This window comes from Melanotaenia boesemani, chromosome 4, assembly GCF_017639745.1.
Source record: "Melanotaenia boesemani isolate fMelBoe1 chromosome 4, fMelBoe1.pri, whole genome shotgun sequence".
Taxonomy (NCBI): Eukaryota; Metazoa; Chordata; class Actinopteri; order Atheriniformes; family Melanotaeniidae; genus Melanotaenia; species Melanotaenia boesemani.
Window position 1 is genome coordinate 3,650,185 of NC_055685.1, and position 21,151 is coordinate 3,671,335.

The 21,151-nt window shown below is 38.4% G+C and overlaps 1 protein-coding gene across 2 annotated transcripts; it reads left to right on the forward strand.

Annotated features, from left to right (window-relative positions):
* The first annotated feature begins 10,725 nt into the window (after window positions 1-10,725).
* LOC121638356 lies at window positions 10,726-18,264 on the forward strand. Of its 2 annotated transcripts, XM_041983087.1 has the most exons (10): window positions 10,726-11,054; window positions 12,589-12,684; window positions 13,003-13,149; window positions 14,956-15,077; window positions 15,199-15,335; window positions 15,612-15,705; window positions 15,815-16,168; window positions 16,301-16,475; window positions 16,577-16,704; window positions 17,950-18,264. In XM_041983087.1, the coding sequence occupies exons 2-10, from the start codon at window positions 12,603-12,605 to the stop codon at window positions 18,262-18,264; spliced, it is 1,554 nt and encodes a 517-aa protein (XP_041839021.1). In that variant the 5' UTR covers window positions 10,726-11,054; window positions 12,589-12,602. The 2 variants fall into 2 exon arrangements, with proteins under 2 accessions (XP_041839021.1, XP_041839022.1); XM_041983088.1 differs by lacking the exon at window positions 15,815-16,168.
* The last annotated feature ends 2,887 nt before the right edge of the window (window positions 18,265-21,151 follow it).

The following is a 21,151-nucleotide window of genomic DNA, read 5'->3' on the forward strand; positions in this document are numbered from 1 at the left end:
TCTGGGTCGAGCATAAATGGGTCTTAAGTCAGCACTGTCAAGGCAGTATTGCCTGGCCTATTACACAAATCCAGACTGTTTGCTTGTATTTCTTTTTGGGAAACCGGTAAAAACACATTCTGTGTTTGCGTGTCTTCTTGCCTTAACTATTTGAACAGTCAAGTACGCAATAACTGTCAGAAATCACTCTAATTTCCTCAGCAATGACAGACCTAGTGCATATTTACATTGACAGCTTAGCATTCTGACCGGCAGAAGCAGTTACGAGCATACGGAAGTGATGTATGCAAAAAATTACGAAAAAATCACCCATTCACAACAAAGTAATCTCAAGGCACTTAACAGACAAAATCAATTCAAACTTATTTATTATGATCCGGGTAATAGAAATTCACATTAGTTCAATATATAACTGTGCTCATCTTTTCAGAAAACACCACTGACATAGCTAAGAAACTAAAGCATTGCATCAAATCTTCTCTTTGATTCAATAATTCTGATCAAGACAGTGACAAGAATGAAAAAAATCCCTTTTACCAGGAAGGAAGATCTCCATCAGAACCAGGAAGGAAATCCTGGTTCATCAGAAATCATCAGAACTAGAACTATAAGGGAAAACCTCCAACAGAACCAGAACCAAGAAGTAAAACATCATCCAGAAATCTACAGGACTTGGCCTGCTCTACAAACTGGATGGTGAGAGCATGAAACAGAGGTGAAAGATGTCTCTCTGCCATTACATCATACCTCCTTTGTCTTTGTGAGCCTTCATTAAATGTCGGGAGTACGTTTTTGACAATCTGTTTAAAACAGTAGTGTGAGTCAGGTGAGCCAACAAGGTCAGGTCATCTGCATATTGACAGAGTTTCATTCCTTCATCATAATACGAGATATGACTTGTGTCAACAGAGAAAAGAGTAGGGATAAAAACACAGGGGACGCCTATGTTTAAAACCAACTCAGTGGATTTGAAGACACTTAAAACATATCTGTTGTGGTCTGCTATATAAAAAAACAAAACCATTATTCTATAAAATCATTGTTGGATGGACTAGAAGGTGGTGCAAAAGGTGCCTGTGTATATAGTGTAAAAAGCAGAAGAGATGTCCAGAAATAAAATCCAGCTGTAAGGATGTGTAGAGTCTAGGTGTTTGGTAACAGTATCTAAAATTGTGAGACTTGCATCCACTACTGTGAAGATTTAAGCCAAAGAAAACTTATGTTTCAACTTTTCCTTTCTCATCAGGTATCCCTGGTTTGGAGTCATGGTACTTGTATTTCCTGTCCTCTCAGCCCCCAACTAGTTGAGGCAGAGGACCTTCCAGAATCTGGTTTATTTTCCACTAATGTCTCCTGTATGCTGAGGACTGGACAGGTTTCTGATGTATCAAAGTCTCATTTGGCTTTGAAACCAAATTACAAACATAAACGATGCAGGAGACAGATGAAAGTGTCTGTGTATCCGTCTTCTGGATCAAGGATAAATGGGCCTTTAAACTGGGCCCACGTGCCAGATGTGTCCCAGTATAACCTCAGGAATTAACACAGGTGTTAACCATCTAGCAGTGAGAAATAAAATGATGTACCAGCAGAGGGAACAACAGACAGTTACCATAGACTGGCCTGTACAGTAATATAAAGTAGTTTCACTGAACTCCAGTGAGCTCCAAACTGTCTTCTTATGATGACTTGTATTGCGTGTGCAGTGGTAGACTGACTTGTATTTCCTGTCTTCTCAGCCCCCAACTGGCCCCCAAATGTTCTGGACTGGAGAAAGTACAGAACATTGGTTTACATGAAAGTAAGTAATTTTATTCTTTTATTAATTTACATTTTACACTGAGTCCTTGCTTATTTGGAATTAAGGGTTTACAACAGAGCTGCCGTTCCCACTATGTGCGTATCACATGTTCGGCATTGAGTGATGAGTGAGGGATGGCACAAAAAAAGTTTTAAAAAGTTGAGATTCTGACATGTTCAATAACTCTCTGTTAATGTCAATATTACAGTAAAAGAGTATTTTTCATGTCAGCTGAACTGATTTAGTGAGCACAGTAACTCTGCACAGTTAGATGTAACATGCCAGTTGGTCTGTTACAGTATGGCCTGTGACAGAGAGAAGCGACACTAAACTAATATTCCTGAAAAGAAAAATGAATTATACTTCATAAAATATCAGTTAAATACAGGAAACATGTACCCGTTAGCAATTCTGTGCATGCCTCTGCTCAAATGACCAGGAAACGTTAGCTATACTGTTAGCAAACTAAAGATTTTATGACATTATCTTGTGGCCATGTTTATTGTTATGTTTCATGTAATTTCTGCTATTAAAGGTAAAATAGAGTTTCAAATTATGTCATGCACAAATAATTTACACAAATGTATACAGTGTGTGCAGAATTATTAGGCAAATGAGTATTTTGACCACATCATCCTCTTTATGCATGTTATTCTACTCCAACCGGTACAGGCTTGAAAGCCTACTACCAATTAAGCATATCAGGTGATGTGCATCTCTGTAATGAGAAGGGTTGTGGTCTAATGACATCAACACCCTATATCAGGTGTGCATAATTATTAGGCAACTTCCATTCCTTTGGCAAAATGGGTCAGAAGAGAGATTTGACGGACTCCGAAAAGTCAAAAATAGTGAGATGTCTTGCAGAGGGATGCAGCACTCTTAAAATTGCCAAGCTTTTGAGGCGTGATCATTGAACAATCAAGCGTTTCATTCAAAATAGTCAACAGGGTCGCAAGAAGCGTGTTGAAAAAACAAGGTGCAAAATAACTGCCCATGAACTGAGGAAAATCAAGCGTGAAGCTGCCAAGATGCCATTGGCCACCAGTTTTGCCATATTTCAGAGCTGCAACATCACTGGAGTGCCAAGAAGCACAAGGTGTGCAATACTCAGGGACATGGCCAAGGTAAGGAAGGCTGAAAAACGACCACCACTGAACAAGACACACAAGATAAAACGTCAAGACTGGGCCAAGAAAGATCATAAGACTGATTTTTCTAAGGTTTTATGGACTGATGAAATGAGAGTGAGTCTTGATGGGCCAGATGGATGGGCCCATGGCTGGATCAGTACAGGGCAGAGAGCTCCACTCCGACTCAGACGCCAGCAAGGTGGAAGTGGGATACTGGTATGGGCTGGTATCATCAAAGATGAGCTTGTGGGACCTTTTCGGGTTGAGGATGGAGTCAAGCTCAACTCCCAGTCCTACTGCCAGTTTCTGGAAGACACCTTCTTCAAGCAGTGGTACAGGAAGAAGTCAGCATCATTCAAGAAAAACATGATTTTCATGCAGGACAATGGTCCATCACACGCATCCAAGTACTCCACTGCGTGGCTGGCCAGAAAAGGTCTAAAAGAAGAAAAAAGAATGACATGGCCTCCTTGTTCACCTGATCTTAACCCCGTAGAGAACCTGTGGTCCCTTATCAAATGTGAGATCTACAGGGAGGGAAAACAGTACACCTCTCTGAACAGTGTCTGGGAGGCTGTGGTTGCTGCTGCACGCAATGTTGATCGTGAACAGATCAAGACACTTACAGAATCTATGGATGGCAGGCTTTTGAGTGTCCTCGCAAAGAAAGGTGGTTATATTGGTCACTGATTTGTTTTTGAATGCCAGAAATGTATATTTGTAAATTTTGAGTTGTTATATTGGTTTCCCTGGTGAAAATAAATAAGTGAAATGGGTCTATATTTGGTTTTTGTTAAGTTGCCTAATAATTATGCACAGTAATAGTCACCTGCACACACAGAAATATCCCCCTAAGATACTAAAACTAAAAAAGCCCCACTCCAACTTCCAAAAATTTCAGCTTTTATATTTATGAGTCTTTTGTGTTCATTGCGAACATAGTTGTTGTTCTATAATAAAATTAATCCTCAAAAATACAACTTGCCTAATAATTCTGCACACCCTGTAATGTATGCAATAATATTTTTATTATAGGTTTAAATCTGTAAACCAACTTTAAATTATAAGTTTTTAAGGAAATATTTTTTCATGAAGTCTGTTTCTTCAACCTTTATCAGTTGGTGTTTCAATTTCAGCAGCAGTTGTTTAGAAGTAGCAGTAAAAGTAAGGATAGAAAAGGGAAGTACATGGAGCATGACGTTGTCCATTTTGTAAAAATAACAGGATTTTATGAGAAAAACATGTAGTCTGGGGTCCTGTGCCAGATGTCCAGCAATGCCCTGGACTGCTGCCATCTGCAGTTTAGTTTGGGTCTCCTGCTTGTGTTATGGCTGCTTACATATATAAAATCACAAAATGCTTCATGCATAAAAACAAGTGAAGTTAATAAAAAGCACTTTAAAAAATAATTTTTTTAACTGTCTTATAAAAGCACCCACAGTGTCCAATAGTATCAAGTCCAAAAGAAAGAATGTGCAATAAGAACCAGACAGATCCTTACAGAACAACACAAGCAGAATGTGATGGTCAACTGTATTGAAAGCTGAGGTAAAGTCCAACATAAGCAGCACAGAACAATTACCCTCATCACTCTCAGAAGAGCTGTTTCAGTTGAATGAGATCTAGGAAAACCTGACTGAAGGTGGTCAAGAATATTAACTTGATTACATACATCATCTTCCTCCAGCTGTGTTTTTTCGAACCACTTACTTACTAACCTTTTATTGCCCTCGTTCCAACAATTATTAAATGTTTTGCAGCCATCAAATTCCAGCTGAGCCAGAATTTTTCATAGAAATTTAAACTGTCACACTTGTACCAATTAATATGCTTTCTATGTTCTATTTTAAATCAGTAATTCTATTCTTTTATTAATTTACATTTTACACTGAGTCCTTGCTTATTTGGAATTAAGGGTTTAATCCAGTCATCAGCTGGCTCAGATGTTGCAGTCTGAGCCCATACTTGGCTGTCTTGCTCTCCTGGGTTTTCTGCTGCACACAGATATGCATACACACACACACACACACATTTCAGTGTTGTGCATTGTTCATTCATGCTGGAGGACATGCTGTCTCTTGAAGCCCTGAATACCAACAGACCCCAAAATATCAAGATATCACACTCTGACAGGATGTAGACTCACACAGAACTGTGTGTGTGTGTGTGTCATGTATACAGGTTGTGTGTGTGTCATGTATACAGGTTGTGTGTGTGTCACGTATACAGGTTGTGTGTGTCACATATACAGGCTGTGTTTGTGTCATGTATACAGGTTGTGTGTGTGCCATGTATACAGGTTGTGTGTGTGTCACGTATACAGGTTGTGTGTGTGTGTCATGTATACAGGCTGTGTGTGTGTCATGTATACAGGTTGTGTGTGTGCCATGTATACAGGTTGTGTGTGTGTCACGTATACAGGTTGTGTGTGTGTGTCACGTATACAGGTTGTGTGTGTGTGTCATGTATACAGGTTGTGTGTGTGTCATGTATACAGGTTGTATGTGTGTGCCATGTATACAGGTGGTGTGTGTGTCATGTATACAGGCTGTGTGTGTGTCATGTATACAGGTTGTGTGTGTGTCATGTAAACAGGTTGTGTGTGTGTGTCATGTATACAGGTTGTATGTGTGTGCCATTTATACAGGCTGTGTGTGTGTGTCATGTATACAGGTTGTGTTGCCATGTATACAGGTTGTGTTTGTGTCATGTATACAGGTTGTGTGTGTGTCATGTAAACAGGTTGTGTGTGTGTGTCATGTATACAGGTTGTATGTGTGTGCCATTTATACAGGCTGTGTGTGTGTGTCATGTATACAGGTTGTGTTGCCATGTATACAGGTTGTGTTTGTGTCATGTATACAGGTTGTGTGTGTGTCATGTAAACAGGTTGTGTGTGTGCCATGTATACAGGCTGTGTTTGTGTCATGTATACAGGTTGTGTGTGTGCCATGTATACAGGTTGTGTGTGTGTCACGTATACAGGTTGTGTGTGTGTGTCACGTATACAGGTTGTGTGTGTGTGTCATGTATACAGGTTGTGTGTGTGTCATGTATACAGGTTGTATGTGTGTGCCATGTATACAGGTTGTGTGTGTGTCATGTATACAGGCTGTGTGTGTGTCATGTATACAGGTTGTGTGTGTGTCATGTAAACAGGTTGTGTGTGTGTGTCATGTATACAGGTTGTATGTGTGTGCCATGTATACAGGCTGTGTGTGTGTGTCATGTATACAGGTTGTGTTGCCATGTATACAGGTTGTGTTTGTGTCATGTATACAGGTTGTGTGTGTGTCATGTAAACAGGTTGTGTGTGTGCCATGTATACAGGCTTTGTGTGTGTCATGCATACAAGCTGTGTGTCTGTCATGTACACAGGTTGTGTGTGTGTCATGTGTACAGGTTGTGTGTGTGTCATGTATACAGGTTGCGTTTGTGTCATGTATACAGGTTGTGTGTGTGTCACGTATACAGGTTGTGTGTGTGTCATGTATACAGGTTGTGTGTGTGTGTCATGTATACAGGTTGTTTTTGTGTCATGTATACAGACTGTGTGTGTGTCATGTATACAGGTTGTGTGAGTGTCATGTATACAGGTTGTGTGTGTGTCACTTATACAGGTTGTGTGTGTGTCACGTATACAGGTTGTGTTTGTTTCATGTATACAGGTTGTGTGTGTGTGTGTCATGTACACAGGTTGTGTGTGTGTCATGTATACAGGTTGTGTTTGTGTCATGTATACAGGTTGTGTGTGTGTGTCATGTATACAGGTTGTTTTTGTGTCATGTATACAGACTGTGTGTGTGTGTGTGTGTGTGTGTGTGTAAATTGTTTTTAGTGTTAGTGTTATGGATGTTATCCTGGAACCACAGCTACCCCTGCTGACAGACCCGAGCCACTGCTGTCTGCTACCAGCTGCACCCATAATGCTGCAGGGAGCAGTGTTTATTCCAATCTGTCAATCATATTTTGCATTGTGTTTTGTAGAAGTTGTTACATGCTGTTACAACACCTGACACAAATTTGAACTAACTACTGCCTGAATGTGCATCAGTAACATGCAAAAGTTTGGACACCTCATAATACTTTGAAAAGTTGAATAGTAATAAACACGTCAAACAAGATTAATATGCTACATGCACATGTTTTAAATTTCATTCATTTAATTTCATTTCAAAGTTTATTTCAAACATGTTCTTTTATTTACAATATCTACAACATTTACACTTTCCCACTTCATGTCTGAAAAGGAGTTGGCAGAAGTATAAACTTATAATGCTCTACCCCATTTCTACAATACAGCATCACTCCAATTCAGTTTCACAACTCAAATTTCATACTTCACAATAAAAAATGTACACACTCCCCTCCCTCCTTCCTCCCAAGAAAACATAAATAAAAACACCAGAATATTTCACACCATCATCACCGTCCTTCGTTAAACTTTGTTCTTCAGACTTTAAGCTTATATTTCTTTAATATTTGCCTTTTGTACCTTCTCTTAAACTGGTTTATGTTTTTACTTTCCTTCAATTGATCTGTTAAGCTGTTCCATAATTTTACCCCTGACACTGAAACATACTTCTTAAAGTTGTTCTGACACTGCATTTTTAAATTCAGCTTCCCTCTTAAATCATAACCTCCTTCTCTTGCTGAAAACACATTCCCAATATTATTTGGAAGTAAATTATGTCTGGCTCTGACTATTATTTGTGCTGTTTTAAGCTGGATCAAATCTGGAAATTCTAGAGCTTGTATTTCTAAAAACAGTTCATTTGTGTGATCTCTATATCCTGCGTTATTTATCAGTCTAATGGGCCTTTTCTGCATTGTATTTATTGTTTTTATACCACTTTTGTATGTATTTGCCCACACCTCTACGCAGTAACTCGTGTATGGTAAAATTAATGTACAATATAAGATGTACAAAGCTTTCAAGTTTAGTATGTGCCTTGTTTTCCCCAAGACAGCAATACTCTGTGCCAGTTTCCCCTGGAAAAACTAGTTTTACTCAAATTTAATGACAGTTTATTTATATCAAACCATGTTTTTAGTCTGTGTAGTTCCTTTGTGACCACCTCCAAAAGTTGCTGCAGTTCCACCTCTGAACAAAAAATATTTGTGTCATCTGCAAATAACACAAACCTGAATATATCTGATACTTTGTAAATATCATTAATATACATTATAACTAAAACTGATCCTTGAGGTACCCCACATGTAACATTCTTCAGTCCAGATTTATACTGATTTATTTGTACAAATTGTTGCCTGTTATGTAAAAAGCTCTATAAACAGTCCAGAACAACAACTCGGAAGCCATACTTCTCCATTTTTCTACCCAATATGTTGTGACTGACAGTATCATATGCTTTTTTCAGATCAAGAAATATTCCAAGTGCATATCTCTTTGTATCAGTACATTTAGTTATTTCTTCCACCATCTCAATCAGTGCCAAGGATGTTGATTTATTATTTCTAAAGCCAAACTGACCGTCACTCAGCAGCTGATGTTTCTCATGAAAACTTTCAAATTACTTTATGAATAGTTTTCCCAGTATTTTATAGAACTGGGAAAGTGGTTAAATGGGCCTGTAATTAGTGTAGTGGTGTTTATCTCCTGATTTGTAAATGGGAACAACTTTAGCTACTTTCATCTTGAATGGAAAAACTCCATTCTGAAACGACAAATTGAAGACAGGCAGTAGTGGTTTTATTATACCATCAGTCACACTCTTCACTGTTACCATGTCAACACCATCCCAGTCCGCACTGGTTTTATTCTTACACCCATTGACAATTTCATAAATTTGGTCTTTGTTCACTGCTTTTAGGAACATTCATTCATTCTCTGTACCGCTTGGTCCATTACGGGTCGCGGGTAAGCTGGAGCCTATCCCAACATTAACAGGTGAGAGGCAGGGTACACCTGGACAGGTCACCAGTCCACCGCAGGGCCAACACGTAGGGGACAAACAACCATTCGCACACACTCCTAGGGAGAATTTAGAGTAATCAGTTAACCTAACATGCATGTCTTTGGATGGTTGGAGGAACCCAAAACGTAGTCACATGATATGACCATCACATAGGGCCCACAAGGGAATTGCTGAAATCCATGTCCACACCAGCTCTTTGCATCTGGACCACATCTGGCCCACACAACACTTGCCAGTGCCATAACTGAGCCATAAGTGTCAAAAGTAGCCCAGATTAGGCCCAAGTGTGTCTACTTTTTGTTTCTTTTTAATAACATGACCTTTCTTGACCATATATATAGACACAACAAAGGCACATACTCTTCATAGTTGTCTGTTGAAGTCAAAAGATTGAACGGACAAAGTTATTTTGATTTGTAATATACAAATAACTGTTATCTTTGTTTTAACCAAAGACATAAAAATAAACAAGCTAAAAAGTATGTATTCATAAATATACACAGGGACCATAGGTGACATTTAGATTAAGTCAAACTTTTCCAGCAGTGAGAACAACTTACAGGCTGACTCATTCTCCACTAACTTCAGAGAATCAGCAAATAAACTTAAATCTTTTTTCCAGTAAATGAAATTTAGTTTAGATTTGAAAAATCTACATTTTGTAAACAAAAGATATCCCCAATAACATTAAATAACCAGAAAATCTCATTTTTATAAAAGCACCTAATTTAATAACAGTCGCTGTCAAAGCAGGCAGAACAATTTCTTAGGACTGGATCCGGCTCCACATGTCCTTCCAAAAATTCCAAACAAAATCACAAAACCTTTGAAACACAAAATATACAGCCATTAACATCTCCTTTAAAGTTCACTTTAACACATCTGTAACTTTTCTGTCAGAAAATTTAATATTATCTGTGTGGATCTGTTTCAGCTCAGAGACAACTAATCCTGCTTCACCACTGATTTTACTGCAGAAGGTATTGTTTTTATTAATTTGTTGTACACCCTTTGTGTACAACTGAGACCAAACCTGAAGCAAAACTCCTCATGAGTTAACAGATCTCCACAATTATTCATAAAATGCAAAAATGTCCAAACTCCTTTCAAATACAGACAAATACAAACTACTAAGTATTTCCTTTTTCCACACAAAATTGAAAATGATTTTGTTCACAGCTTTGATTGTGTTGACTGATAGGCAAAGCACTTGCTGAATAAATAAACCCAGATAAACTTTACATTTTGGTTCATTCTTCCATAGAAGGTGATTGCTTTGAAGCCATCTGTTGAAAATAGAACTGCATTTTTCTATATTATTCAGAATATTCCTATTCTCAGACACTACATGATCTTTTAGATAAAATTAATATCCCAAATATTTTATTTCCTTCTTCACTTTTATGTTGAATAACGGCTGCAGTAGATGTGTAATGTTAAAATTTCATATTTATATATATTTACCTTTAAGCGTGTAGCTTTTGACAAGGTATTTATGATTTGTTAAAATACTGGAATTTGGTTACAAAGTAGTCCAAAATGTGTCTACTATCTGGTTTCTCTTTTATATTTTCCCAGTTTGTAGGATTATTCAGCATATTGCCTGCTCCTTTCCTCTCTTCCATTATCATTTCTCACATGAGAGTTGTCTTTAAAATTGTCAAAATGTGTGACATTCCTGTGGCACATTTTGGAAATCCAAGATCCAAGGGGGCAGGTAAGTGACGCTGATGTTGATGTAGTTCCAGTAAGACAGCAGATTCAAACCAGGCAGCTCAAACATTTTATTTAATTGTGTTTTTGCCATTCTAATCAAAATAATTGTGAAAATAGGAAAATACACAGCAAATTGAATAGTGTTAAATTTCCAGAGTTTTCCTTAACAGAGTAGATTTTTAACACTGTAGAGTTGAATGGGTGTACTGCACTCTGTCTGTATGTAAACAGGTGACACTTTGTGGTGTTAATTATTGGTGTGGTGTTGGTGTAGTTTTTGTAGAGTTCATTGTAATCCTACAGTGTGCATTTATTGATTGAGTCTCCTCGGTCCGCATCTCGACAATCCGACGTGATGACGTCGCTGTACGTTACATTTTGCCACACCCAGCTGAGAGCCGTTATTTTTTGGCGGATCGTTGTTGCAAGCTGACGGACACGGAGGACTTTTGCACCGTATACCAAGTAAGAAATTGCTTACTTTTATCACTGTCACTTGCTTGAAATAGTTTAGACAGTCATGAATGCCTATTTTGTACCGTGTTTATTCGGGTATCTGTGTTTTAACTTCGTGCGGTTAATCTGGGTATGGATGACAATGAATTAGCAGTCATCTGGAGGCAAAATATTTAGAGTGAAATTCGATTTTTGAATGCCATAATAAAGCGCGAATAGTTAGTTCTTTCTTTCGTCTATTCAGTCATTAGAAAAAAAGAAAAAAAATCACCGCCATGCCTACAAACACAAGATGGTGCGTCCTAAGCTAGCCTTAGCTATTGAACTCGGGTTAGCTAACCAAGCGGGGTGGATTCACCGCGCGCAAAACCATCTTGGCGCGTGTATGTAGTTCATGCTTCTGCTTTCTACCGTACACCTGTGTTTTATGCGCATGCAGCACCTGAGTGCAGGGAATGTGGCTACCTTCCCTCCTTGCCACAGCGGGCGGAGTAGCAACGCGCTTTGAAAGTAATGTTGTCACTTACTTTGCGACATGTTATTTAGATGCCAAGTTGTGCTTGGATAACAATGATTCGTAATTGCATTCACGTCCCATGGTCTTGCGTAGTAGTGATAGGTAAGGGGGCAGACGCCTTCTTTTGTGTCAGTGCATGTTTTGTGTTTGTCTGGAGGCGCTATTGCTAGCTTAGTTTTGCTAAGCGAAGTGGGTTTGTGTCTGCAACCGACGTGGAGGGATGTCAACTTGCTACTCAGCTTGCTTCCAACTTGCTTCAGACTTGCTCGCCCCACATATAGAAACATGTACGCTTATAAAATAGTGAGTGTTTTCTATGTGTGAGAGTGATGGGTTTAGTGTTTAAGGGAATACTTCACCCTCAGAATGATGTGCCTTCATTTTCTACTCACCCTCATGCTGATTTACACTCTGGAACACTTTCAGTTTTTTTTTTTTTCAGTTCAATGTAATCCATGTGTCCTGAGTGGGTAGCGTCCATAATTTACTCGCAACGACATAATTTAGTATACTTTTATACGATGCAGGCGCGCATGTGCCACGGCGGCCACTGATGCAACCAGCGTCACGCAGCAGTGCACGCGCACCCAGGTAGTAAAACATGCTAACGGTTTGGGCTCCAAAAATTAAAATCACCCGACCAAAGCTAACAGTGTCATGTTAGTTCTAATGCAGGGCAGGGCTGATCAGCTTAGCCTCCTTCGTCGGAGCGCGCCATCTTTGAACGTTCATACGTGTGTGTTGATAGGCGTTCCTGGTACTGAGGCCTCTCTTGTCAAGAACGTGCGATCTAAGCATCATGTATGTGTTTTAGTGGATAAGCAACCGGTGTAGTTTGTGTGAGTCATGTTTACATCGGCCTAAATGGGGAAGATCCCGAACTGCTAGAGAACAAACATCATTCCACACAACAACTACACACTATTATGTAAATTAGATAAATACAATAAGGTATTTCAGTTTAAGTACAAGGTGTATAAGATAAGTAATGTTAACTCTCTGTTGTGATTGTTTTTTATTTTAAAGGAACAAAAACAGCAATGCTCTTCAAAGTTCAGTATCAAAGAAAGAAGAAGTACATCAAACTAAATGGAATCTCTTACTCTGCAATCTTGAAAGAAGGTAATATGTTTTTATTGGTTAAACTAGGGCTGGATAATTAATCTGATTTTAATCATGTTTAAAATATTGCCTTCTCAAAATTATAAACACTGTAATCGAAGAAAAATGATTAATCGGGTATTCAGTTTTTATTGCTATTATTATTTTAATATATTATTAATTTACTTCTTTACTGGTTTCTATTTTTTTTTTCAGTTGTTTACTATGTACTGTTTCACAGTACATAATAAAACAGTGAGACTTGTTAATGGGATGCCATAGCACATCAGTAAAAAGTTTTTAGTGCATTTATATTAATACATTTACAAATGTTCTCAGCTAAGGAGAAGTTTGGGATTCCCAGTGACACCAGCATGTATCTAACGGATGAAACGGGAACAGAGGTTGATGAAGAAGTCTTCAGTGATGTCATAGAAGAAAAATCAGACATTCTCTGGACTATTGTTGATGCCCATTCAGTGATCGGTAAGAAATTGTGCACAAGGTGCTTTTTTTTTGCAGGGATATATACTAAACAATTTATTTCTTTATTTTTGTTTCTCTTGGCCAAACATTGTGCCCCCTGCAGTTTAAAGATTGCTGTTGCCTAGCCCTAGTGAACATATATCAGGGTTTCAGTTTAATGTATAGCTACTAAACTGATATTTGTGTGAATGCTGTTAAGCATTCACACTATAGTTTTCCTGTTTTTCTTTATTATTCTTATTATTATTATTCTTCCGCCGTTTTTTGACGTTCAACATCTTGAGCTAGCTTCAGCCGATTTCAACAATTTTGGTATCAAAACGTTCAGCTCCTTCAGGAGATTCCTGCTTCTATTCAACTTTTTGATATCTGTTCAACTTTTCAAGTTATTGATCATTTATTGATCTTCAGCTCCCATTGAAATCAATAGGATTTCAGCTCTTCAGCCTTCAACTCCTTCAAAACTTTCAGCTCTTTCAGCTCTTAGAACTTCAGCATACTTTCAGCTAGAAACACCATTCAAACTTTAAACAACTCACAAGGGATTGGGCTATTAAACTTCTATTCAACTTTTTGATATCTTTTAGCGTTATTGATTTATGGCAGTTTAAAAATCAATAACTTTTAGAATGTTCATTCCACTCGCTCCCACTCTAGCCCTCACTCTAACCTTTCAGCCTGTTCCACTACTCCAAACAAATTCTCATAACTCCTACAACTTTCATCGTAGAGACATAAATTATACATCAAAACGGAGGAATTTTAGTTGGCTTCGAAGAGAACCAAGAATGACAGAGCTGGGATTTACAGATCTCGAGCTATGCCTCTCCAAGCAAGGAAAAGTCTACTTTTGCTCCCATAGACTTCCATTCAAATCTGGATTCTAAGAGGAAAATGCATTTCTCATGTGTTTTTAACTTGTCACCATTTAAATTCTGTTCACTTTACAGTAAAATAAACCACATCCCTGCGTTCCCCAGACCCTCCTGGCGCTCACGGTGAAAAAATTATTTGGATAACTTTTATAGTTCTCTTTTAATGAACAGTTGTTCAGGAGGTGCGCAAAGTGATTGGATCAGTGCAGTTCTGCTCTCTGTTTGTCAGCTGAGTGAGGGGCCGTTGTCATGACGACTCACTGACTGCTCTCAGCTGTGAGCAGACAGCTGACCTTTGACCTAATTCATTCAGTTTTATTGATCCAGATTATGGACTTCTCACCTGGTTTTGGCCTCCTATTGAGTCCAGGCATGTCCCTCTGTCCTCTTCTCCTGTCCCCCCCTTGTCCTTCTCATTACAACAGGCCACATGTCCTCCTCTATCTCTCCTCCTCTGTCTGTCCTCTAATCATGTCCTTTGCTGCTCACTTACATGGACTGTGGTTATGCTGCCAATTCAACTCTGTTTCAGCTCTTTCTGTCTTTTACAATGATTTATTCTACATTAAACCAGTTCAGCACCTTTTAACTCCACTTTGAGCTTTAAATACTTTAACTTTTCACTTCAGCTTAATAAATACTTATTCAACAGACATTTCAGCCTTTTTTAACCATCTTCAGCCACTTTTCAGCCACTTTTCAGCATTTTATTCCAATCATTCAGCATGACAGCATTCACACATGCTGTTATGCAATAACAGCTTTTTCTAGTCAGGAATGGGTTAGCAAACATGAAAATATTTGCTAGAAAGAACAGAATATGCAAACTACAGTGACCACAACGGCTAGATATTAACAATTAACCAAAGCAGTGCTATTCTTGATCTATATCACAATAGATTATGAATTACATAATATATTTCCTTCTCAGAGTCCCCTGCACAGTCTTCCTGTACAGACACCCTGTCTCTCTCATCACAGTCATCTGAGACTGAGGAGTCCCTCACATCACCAAAGAGGCTGCGTATTGATGACAGCATAGAGGCGAAAGAGGTAATACCACAATTTAAGCTGTTGAGGTATATTTTTTGCACAATGTTAAATTGTTTTAGTGTAGTTGGTTATTGGGCTTCATTGTTGTTTGACATTTGTGTCTGCTTTGCTCCTTGCCAAGCTTATCAGAACAGTCCTGGAAACAAAGGCAGGAGGGGAGAAGATACTCAAAGAATACAGCAAGACAAGGGAAATTACAGACCAAGTACGACGGAAGCTCGTCAACATTGTTGTTGCTGATATGGTTGAGAAGTACGGGTAAGTATTTCACTGTATGAGAAAACAAGTCATGTGCTCCCCATCATTTCAGTTACAACATAGGTCAAATTTGTCATAGGCAGATTGTTATTACAGTGTGTCTTGAGAAGAGTTTGAAACCTCTCTGTAGTATATAGCAAATCTCCACCAACATTGAAACTGGCACAAAGATAAAATGACATTTTTCCTCTGGTATCATTTGAGTTTTTAAAGTTCTGATAAATAGCTTTGAATTGGAATGAATATTCTAAAATGTGTTCCCATACCCCCATTCAGGAATGCTCCACCCATGGACATCAGGACCCGTTATGCTATGGGGATTGTTGGACTTTTCCCATCACTTAAAGATCCTTTCTCTCAAAAAGGATATGTGAGTATACAGTTACATTAAATACAAAAGTAACGTTGTGTTTGTTTGTCTTACTAGAGTTTTCACTAGAGGCCTATGTGCCTTTAACGAGATTTATGATTGTGTTTAGGAGCATTTTTTTGATGCCAGCAGTAATGAGGGCTACATTGCTTGGAAGTTAAAAAACATGCAGCGAGAATTTAGCCTTGGCAGGAGGAGCAGCAGCAGCAGCAGCAGCTCCACCACCAGTAGGGAAACAAAAGAAAGAGGACCAGAGTTTGAAAGAGAGGTGACTACTGCTCATCAGTTGGATGGAGACCAGTGTAGGGAGGCCATTTCTCTACTGAAGCACAGCACAGATGTTGAGCAGACCTTCATGAAAATGAGACAAACCTTCCAGTACAGACAGAAATTGATTCATAATCCTGAGAAATCCAGCACGGTGTTTACTGTCTTCCCAAGATTCCTGAACACAAAAGGACTGGTGAGTTTAGTAACAAAATGATGTGTGTAAGATAAATAATGCTAGTATTCAAACATCATGATGCATATACTGCAAATGCACGTTTTTCACCATAACTGGCAAATGTACTATGTGTTGTGTCTTCATCTACAGGTCCTGCAAGACTTTCAGATGTTGTTTGGAGAGGAGACCTCTTCAAAGCTCCTGGAGAAGTGGGGAACATTCCTTAAGACAAAAATCATAAAAGAAGCACGGAACCTCACCAAGACACCCACACTTGATTCTCTTATCCATGCTGCAGAGGAGAACCCAGATGAAGATGTCCCAAGTAACTTTCAGTTATTGTTGTCTTTTTAAATAACAAGTTTTAAGTTGCTTTTGGCTCCCACATGAGCTTTACACCCAGTGCTATTTTTCCCCTTTCTTAAGGCTGGGATAGTGACATGGCCTCACTGCTGCTCTTGGTTTATCTCCTGCCTCCACCACCTGGTGGGAAAAAGAGACCTGTGAAGATCAGCGTCCGGGAAGCAGTGGATCACGTTGTCAAGTTTCACAAGGTCAGTGAGCTTGGAATTTTGATAGTAATATTCCAAAAAATCATTTGCAATTGAGTTTAGTCATACAGGAATATGATGGGTGCAAATACACATACTGACACAAATACTCATTCTGCCTAATTTTGGCAAGGTTGAAGTTGGCTTCAGATTTGCAATCTGCCATTTCCCATATGCGTTAATTGTAATTCCACAGAATTTTGGAGACACAGCCCGCTTTATAGCAGGTCCAATTGAAAAACTACAGCACTTAAACTATTTAAACCTGGACTCAAATTTTCTAAACTGTAAGGAGATTTATAAAAACAGTTTCTTATTTGTGAAGCCTTTTTATTCTATTTGTGAAAATGAAATGGAAAATTAACCTAATTTCTTGTTATTTTCCTGCATCAAGACCACATAAGACCTGGTCCTGTTGGAAAACAGGGAAGGGGGGGTGACCATGTGGAAAGCACGTCAAGTCTCCAAAATTCTGTGGAATTATCCTTTACACATTTTGCGAATCGGAAACTGCAAATCGGAAGACAACTTAAGCTTTGTCTGTTTTCGCAAGTTTACATATGACCTTTCCTAGTTTACCTATGCTGCTACCATAATTACCACATACTGTTATTATATTCTGTTGATTATTATTCCATCACTTTATCTGCCAACCCACTCTATATTCATATGTTATTTATTTCTATTTTTATTCCACTCTGGATTTATATTTTATTGCTATTTTTATTCCACTTATATTGTATATTTTACTTCTATTTTCATTCCTAGTTTATGCCACTGGACTACTGTAACAACCCAGTTTCCCTTTGGGGATAAATAAATAATGTCTGTCTGTCAACACCAATATCTTTCCTTTGAGACTCCAGGGTTTAGCACATTGAAAACCTTTTTTTTTTTGTTTAATCTATTTGTTATTAATATAATATTATTGAAGTTCCCTCTGGGTGAACAAAGTCTTTCATTAAATTTTTCTTTTAATTTCAATTTTTGGCATATTGCTCCACTCACTCAGCAATTAACTGCTTTTTGTTGGGCGCGTTTTTTTTTTTTGTTTTTTTTTCCCCTTCTTTTTCTTCTTTCTGTTATCATTCACTATGCTAACCTTCTACTGCACACACACAATTTAGGATGCAATGAGGATACTGTACATGGAGCTGCTGTTCTGTATCCACTAAGTGGTCTATAAGAGTAGGGTTGAATTAGTCAGGCAATGGATGCTGTTAATGTTTGCTTTTTTTTCCTAAACAGTCTTGCCGTAGCCTTCAAGAGGTGACCAGCTCAGACAAGGGGAGACAGCCCTACATCCTGGCAGTTGGGACATCAAAAAGCAGTATTCATGACTACTACATCGTGGTGGATGGGCAACTCCTTCCCTGCAAGGCTAAGTCTTCCCTGTCTGCCTTTGATGAACTTTTCAAAACACATTATGTTTTCGGCATCTCTTATGACCAGGCCCTTAACAACATGTACACATTTGTACAGACCACCATTTACAACATCGATGTGGGCCTCTGTCATGAAAGTCCAAGGGTGAAGGACATGAGATCTAAACTCCTCAACTGAGTTAATGTTAAGGTGTTTTGTGTGCAAGTCCATATTCAGCAATGTTAAAGAGTTGGTTCGGCACCTAAAGTTCACACATGCATTTTATCCTGGTAAGAAGTTTCAACTAACATGTGATCAAGGTGGATGCCACCAGAAATTTTTGACCTATTCAGGCTTTAGAAAGCATCTGTATATGAAGCATGGAAACAATACTCCAGCTGACAGTTATGATGAGCCACTCTCCCCTCCACTTCAACTGTCTGATCAACAAAGTGTAGCCTCTGGTTGTCCAGTAGAGCAATCAGAGTGTTCAACAAGTAGTAATGCCAACAGGCGAAACACTAAAGAAATGTGTGCATCCATTATTGCTAAACTTGAAAGCAGTGGAGTGGCAACTACCACTGTCAAATCAGTTGTTGAGAGCTTGGAAGAGCTGGTACACGAACTACATTCAAATGTAAAAGAAGATGTTGCAAACTTACTCCCTGATGATGAGAACATACAGGATGAGTTTCATGATTACTTTAAGAGCATTGAAAATCCATTTACCGATTTGAATACAGAGGCAAAGTGGAAAAAATACTTCCACGACAAGTGGGGTGTGGTAGATCCCATTGAGATCCCCCTAGGTGTGAGGTATGACACCAGAAGGAATCGAGCTTCAGGCACATATGACCAGGTTCCTGTAACTGACAAATTTGTGTATGTGCCCTTATTGGAAACTTTAAAATTTATATTTTCCAATAAAGCAATCTGTAACCATATAGTCCAGCCTTGCAAAGAGAGTGGGGTCTACAAAGATTTTTGTGATGGCACCTATTTTAAAAATCACCCCCTCTTCTCGCAAAAACAAAATTCTCTCCAAATACAGTTATTTTATGATGAATTTGAAATGGCAAATCCTCTCGGGTCCAAGCATGGTATCCACAAGGTTGGGAGTATTTATTTTATTTTAAGAAACCTGTCACCAAAGATAAATTCTGCTCTCATGAATATTCATCTTCTTTCACTTTTTCATAGTGAGGATGTCAGAAAATATGGATTCAGTGCAATATTGGAGCCTCTTGTGCATGATCTTAAAATCCTCGAGTCCCAAGGAATTCATGTTCCCTTCTTGAATGAACCATTACATGGGACAATAGCACAAGTAACTGGGGACAACTTGGGTTTACACACACTTCTTGGATACGTTGAATCTTTCAGTGCAAACTATTTCTGCCGCTTTTGTTTGGCAGACAAGGAAATGTGTCAAACTATTTTCAGTGATGATGATTCAAACATAACATTACGCAGTAAAGATCTACATGGTCTGCACTGCAAGGATGTTGTAGAAAACCCTACATTGACCTCACTTTTTGGAGTTAAGCAAACATGCTTACTCAATGATTTGGAGTACTTCAATGTATCTGACAATTACGCAGTTGATATCATGCACGATGTGCTGGAGGGAGTGGCACAATTGGAGATAAAACTGCTTTTTGGATACTTCTCAGAGAACAACATCCTATGTCACCAGGACATAAGTAATAGGATATACTCATATAACTATGGTTATCTTGAGCGGAAGAACCGCCCAACTAGAGTAAACCTAGAACAGACTGGCAATGGAATAGGTCTCAATGCTATTCAGACTCTTTGTTTGATCCGGAATGTGCCCTTGATGTTTGGAGATGTTGTGGAAGAAGGAAATGCACACTGGCGACTGCTACTGCTGTTGTTGCAAATTATTAATATCATATTTTCTCCAGTCATTAGTGAAGGCATGACCATATGTCTGAAACACCTCATTATTGATCATCATCGTCTTTTCAAAGTACTGTACCCAAATCGCAGGTTAATCCCCAAACACCACTTCATGATCCATTATGCAAGATCAATTCGAAAAATAGGCCCCATTCTGCATTTTTGGGCAATGAGATTTGAGGCAAAACATAAATTTTTCAAAAACACTGTCAAAAATTTCAAAAACATAACAAAATCTCTTGCCCAAAAACATCAAATGGCTATAGCATTCCACTGGGAATCATTACCTTTTAAAAGTATTGAGTGTGGACCTGTGAAAACAGTGAAACTTGCAAACTTTGCAAATGGTGAAATGATTGCAGAAAGTTTGACGCATGATAACATTGACTCAGAAGTAGATGTGGCCTCTTGGATCACTTGTTATGGTACAGAATATCGCCCAGGTCTCTTGGTTTGTTCAAAAATAGAGGAGGGGATGCCGACATTTAGTCAAATAAAAAACATTGTTGGGTTTGGCGGACAATATTTTCTGGTAACTGAAGATTTTGAAACACTTGGCTTCGCAGAGCATTTTCATTCCTACCATGTCTTGGAGGGAGATGGGGGAAATCTATCTTTGCTGAAAGTCGAGCAGCTTAAGTTCTTTAAACCATTTGACCTGCAGACAACTTATGGCTTTGACAGAGATGATCACTATATCGTTCCTGTTCATGTGTTTATGTGAAGAGACCGATTCTTTAGGTCACTGTAATGTAATACAATTTGCAAATATGAATATTATGTTATGAATTATAACAACTGTGTTTGCATATGCCAGGATGTTAATAAAATGTGAGGTGCCCTGCATTTATACTGTCATTGTTTTTTTTAATGCGCTGAATTTCTTTTATATTAGATTTTTACCCTTTTTATAGTGACCAAAATGCACTGGGTTTTATTAGATTTTTACTCTTTATAGTGAATAAAATACACTGGGTTGTATTAGATTTTTACTCTTTATAGTGAACAACATACACTGGGTTGTATTAGATTTTTACTCTTTATAGTGAACAACATACACTGGGTTGTATTAGATTTTTACTCTTTATAGTGAACAACATACACTGGGTTGTATTAGATTTTTACTCTTTATAGTGAACAACATACACTGGGTTATATTAGA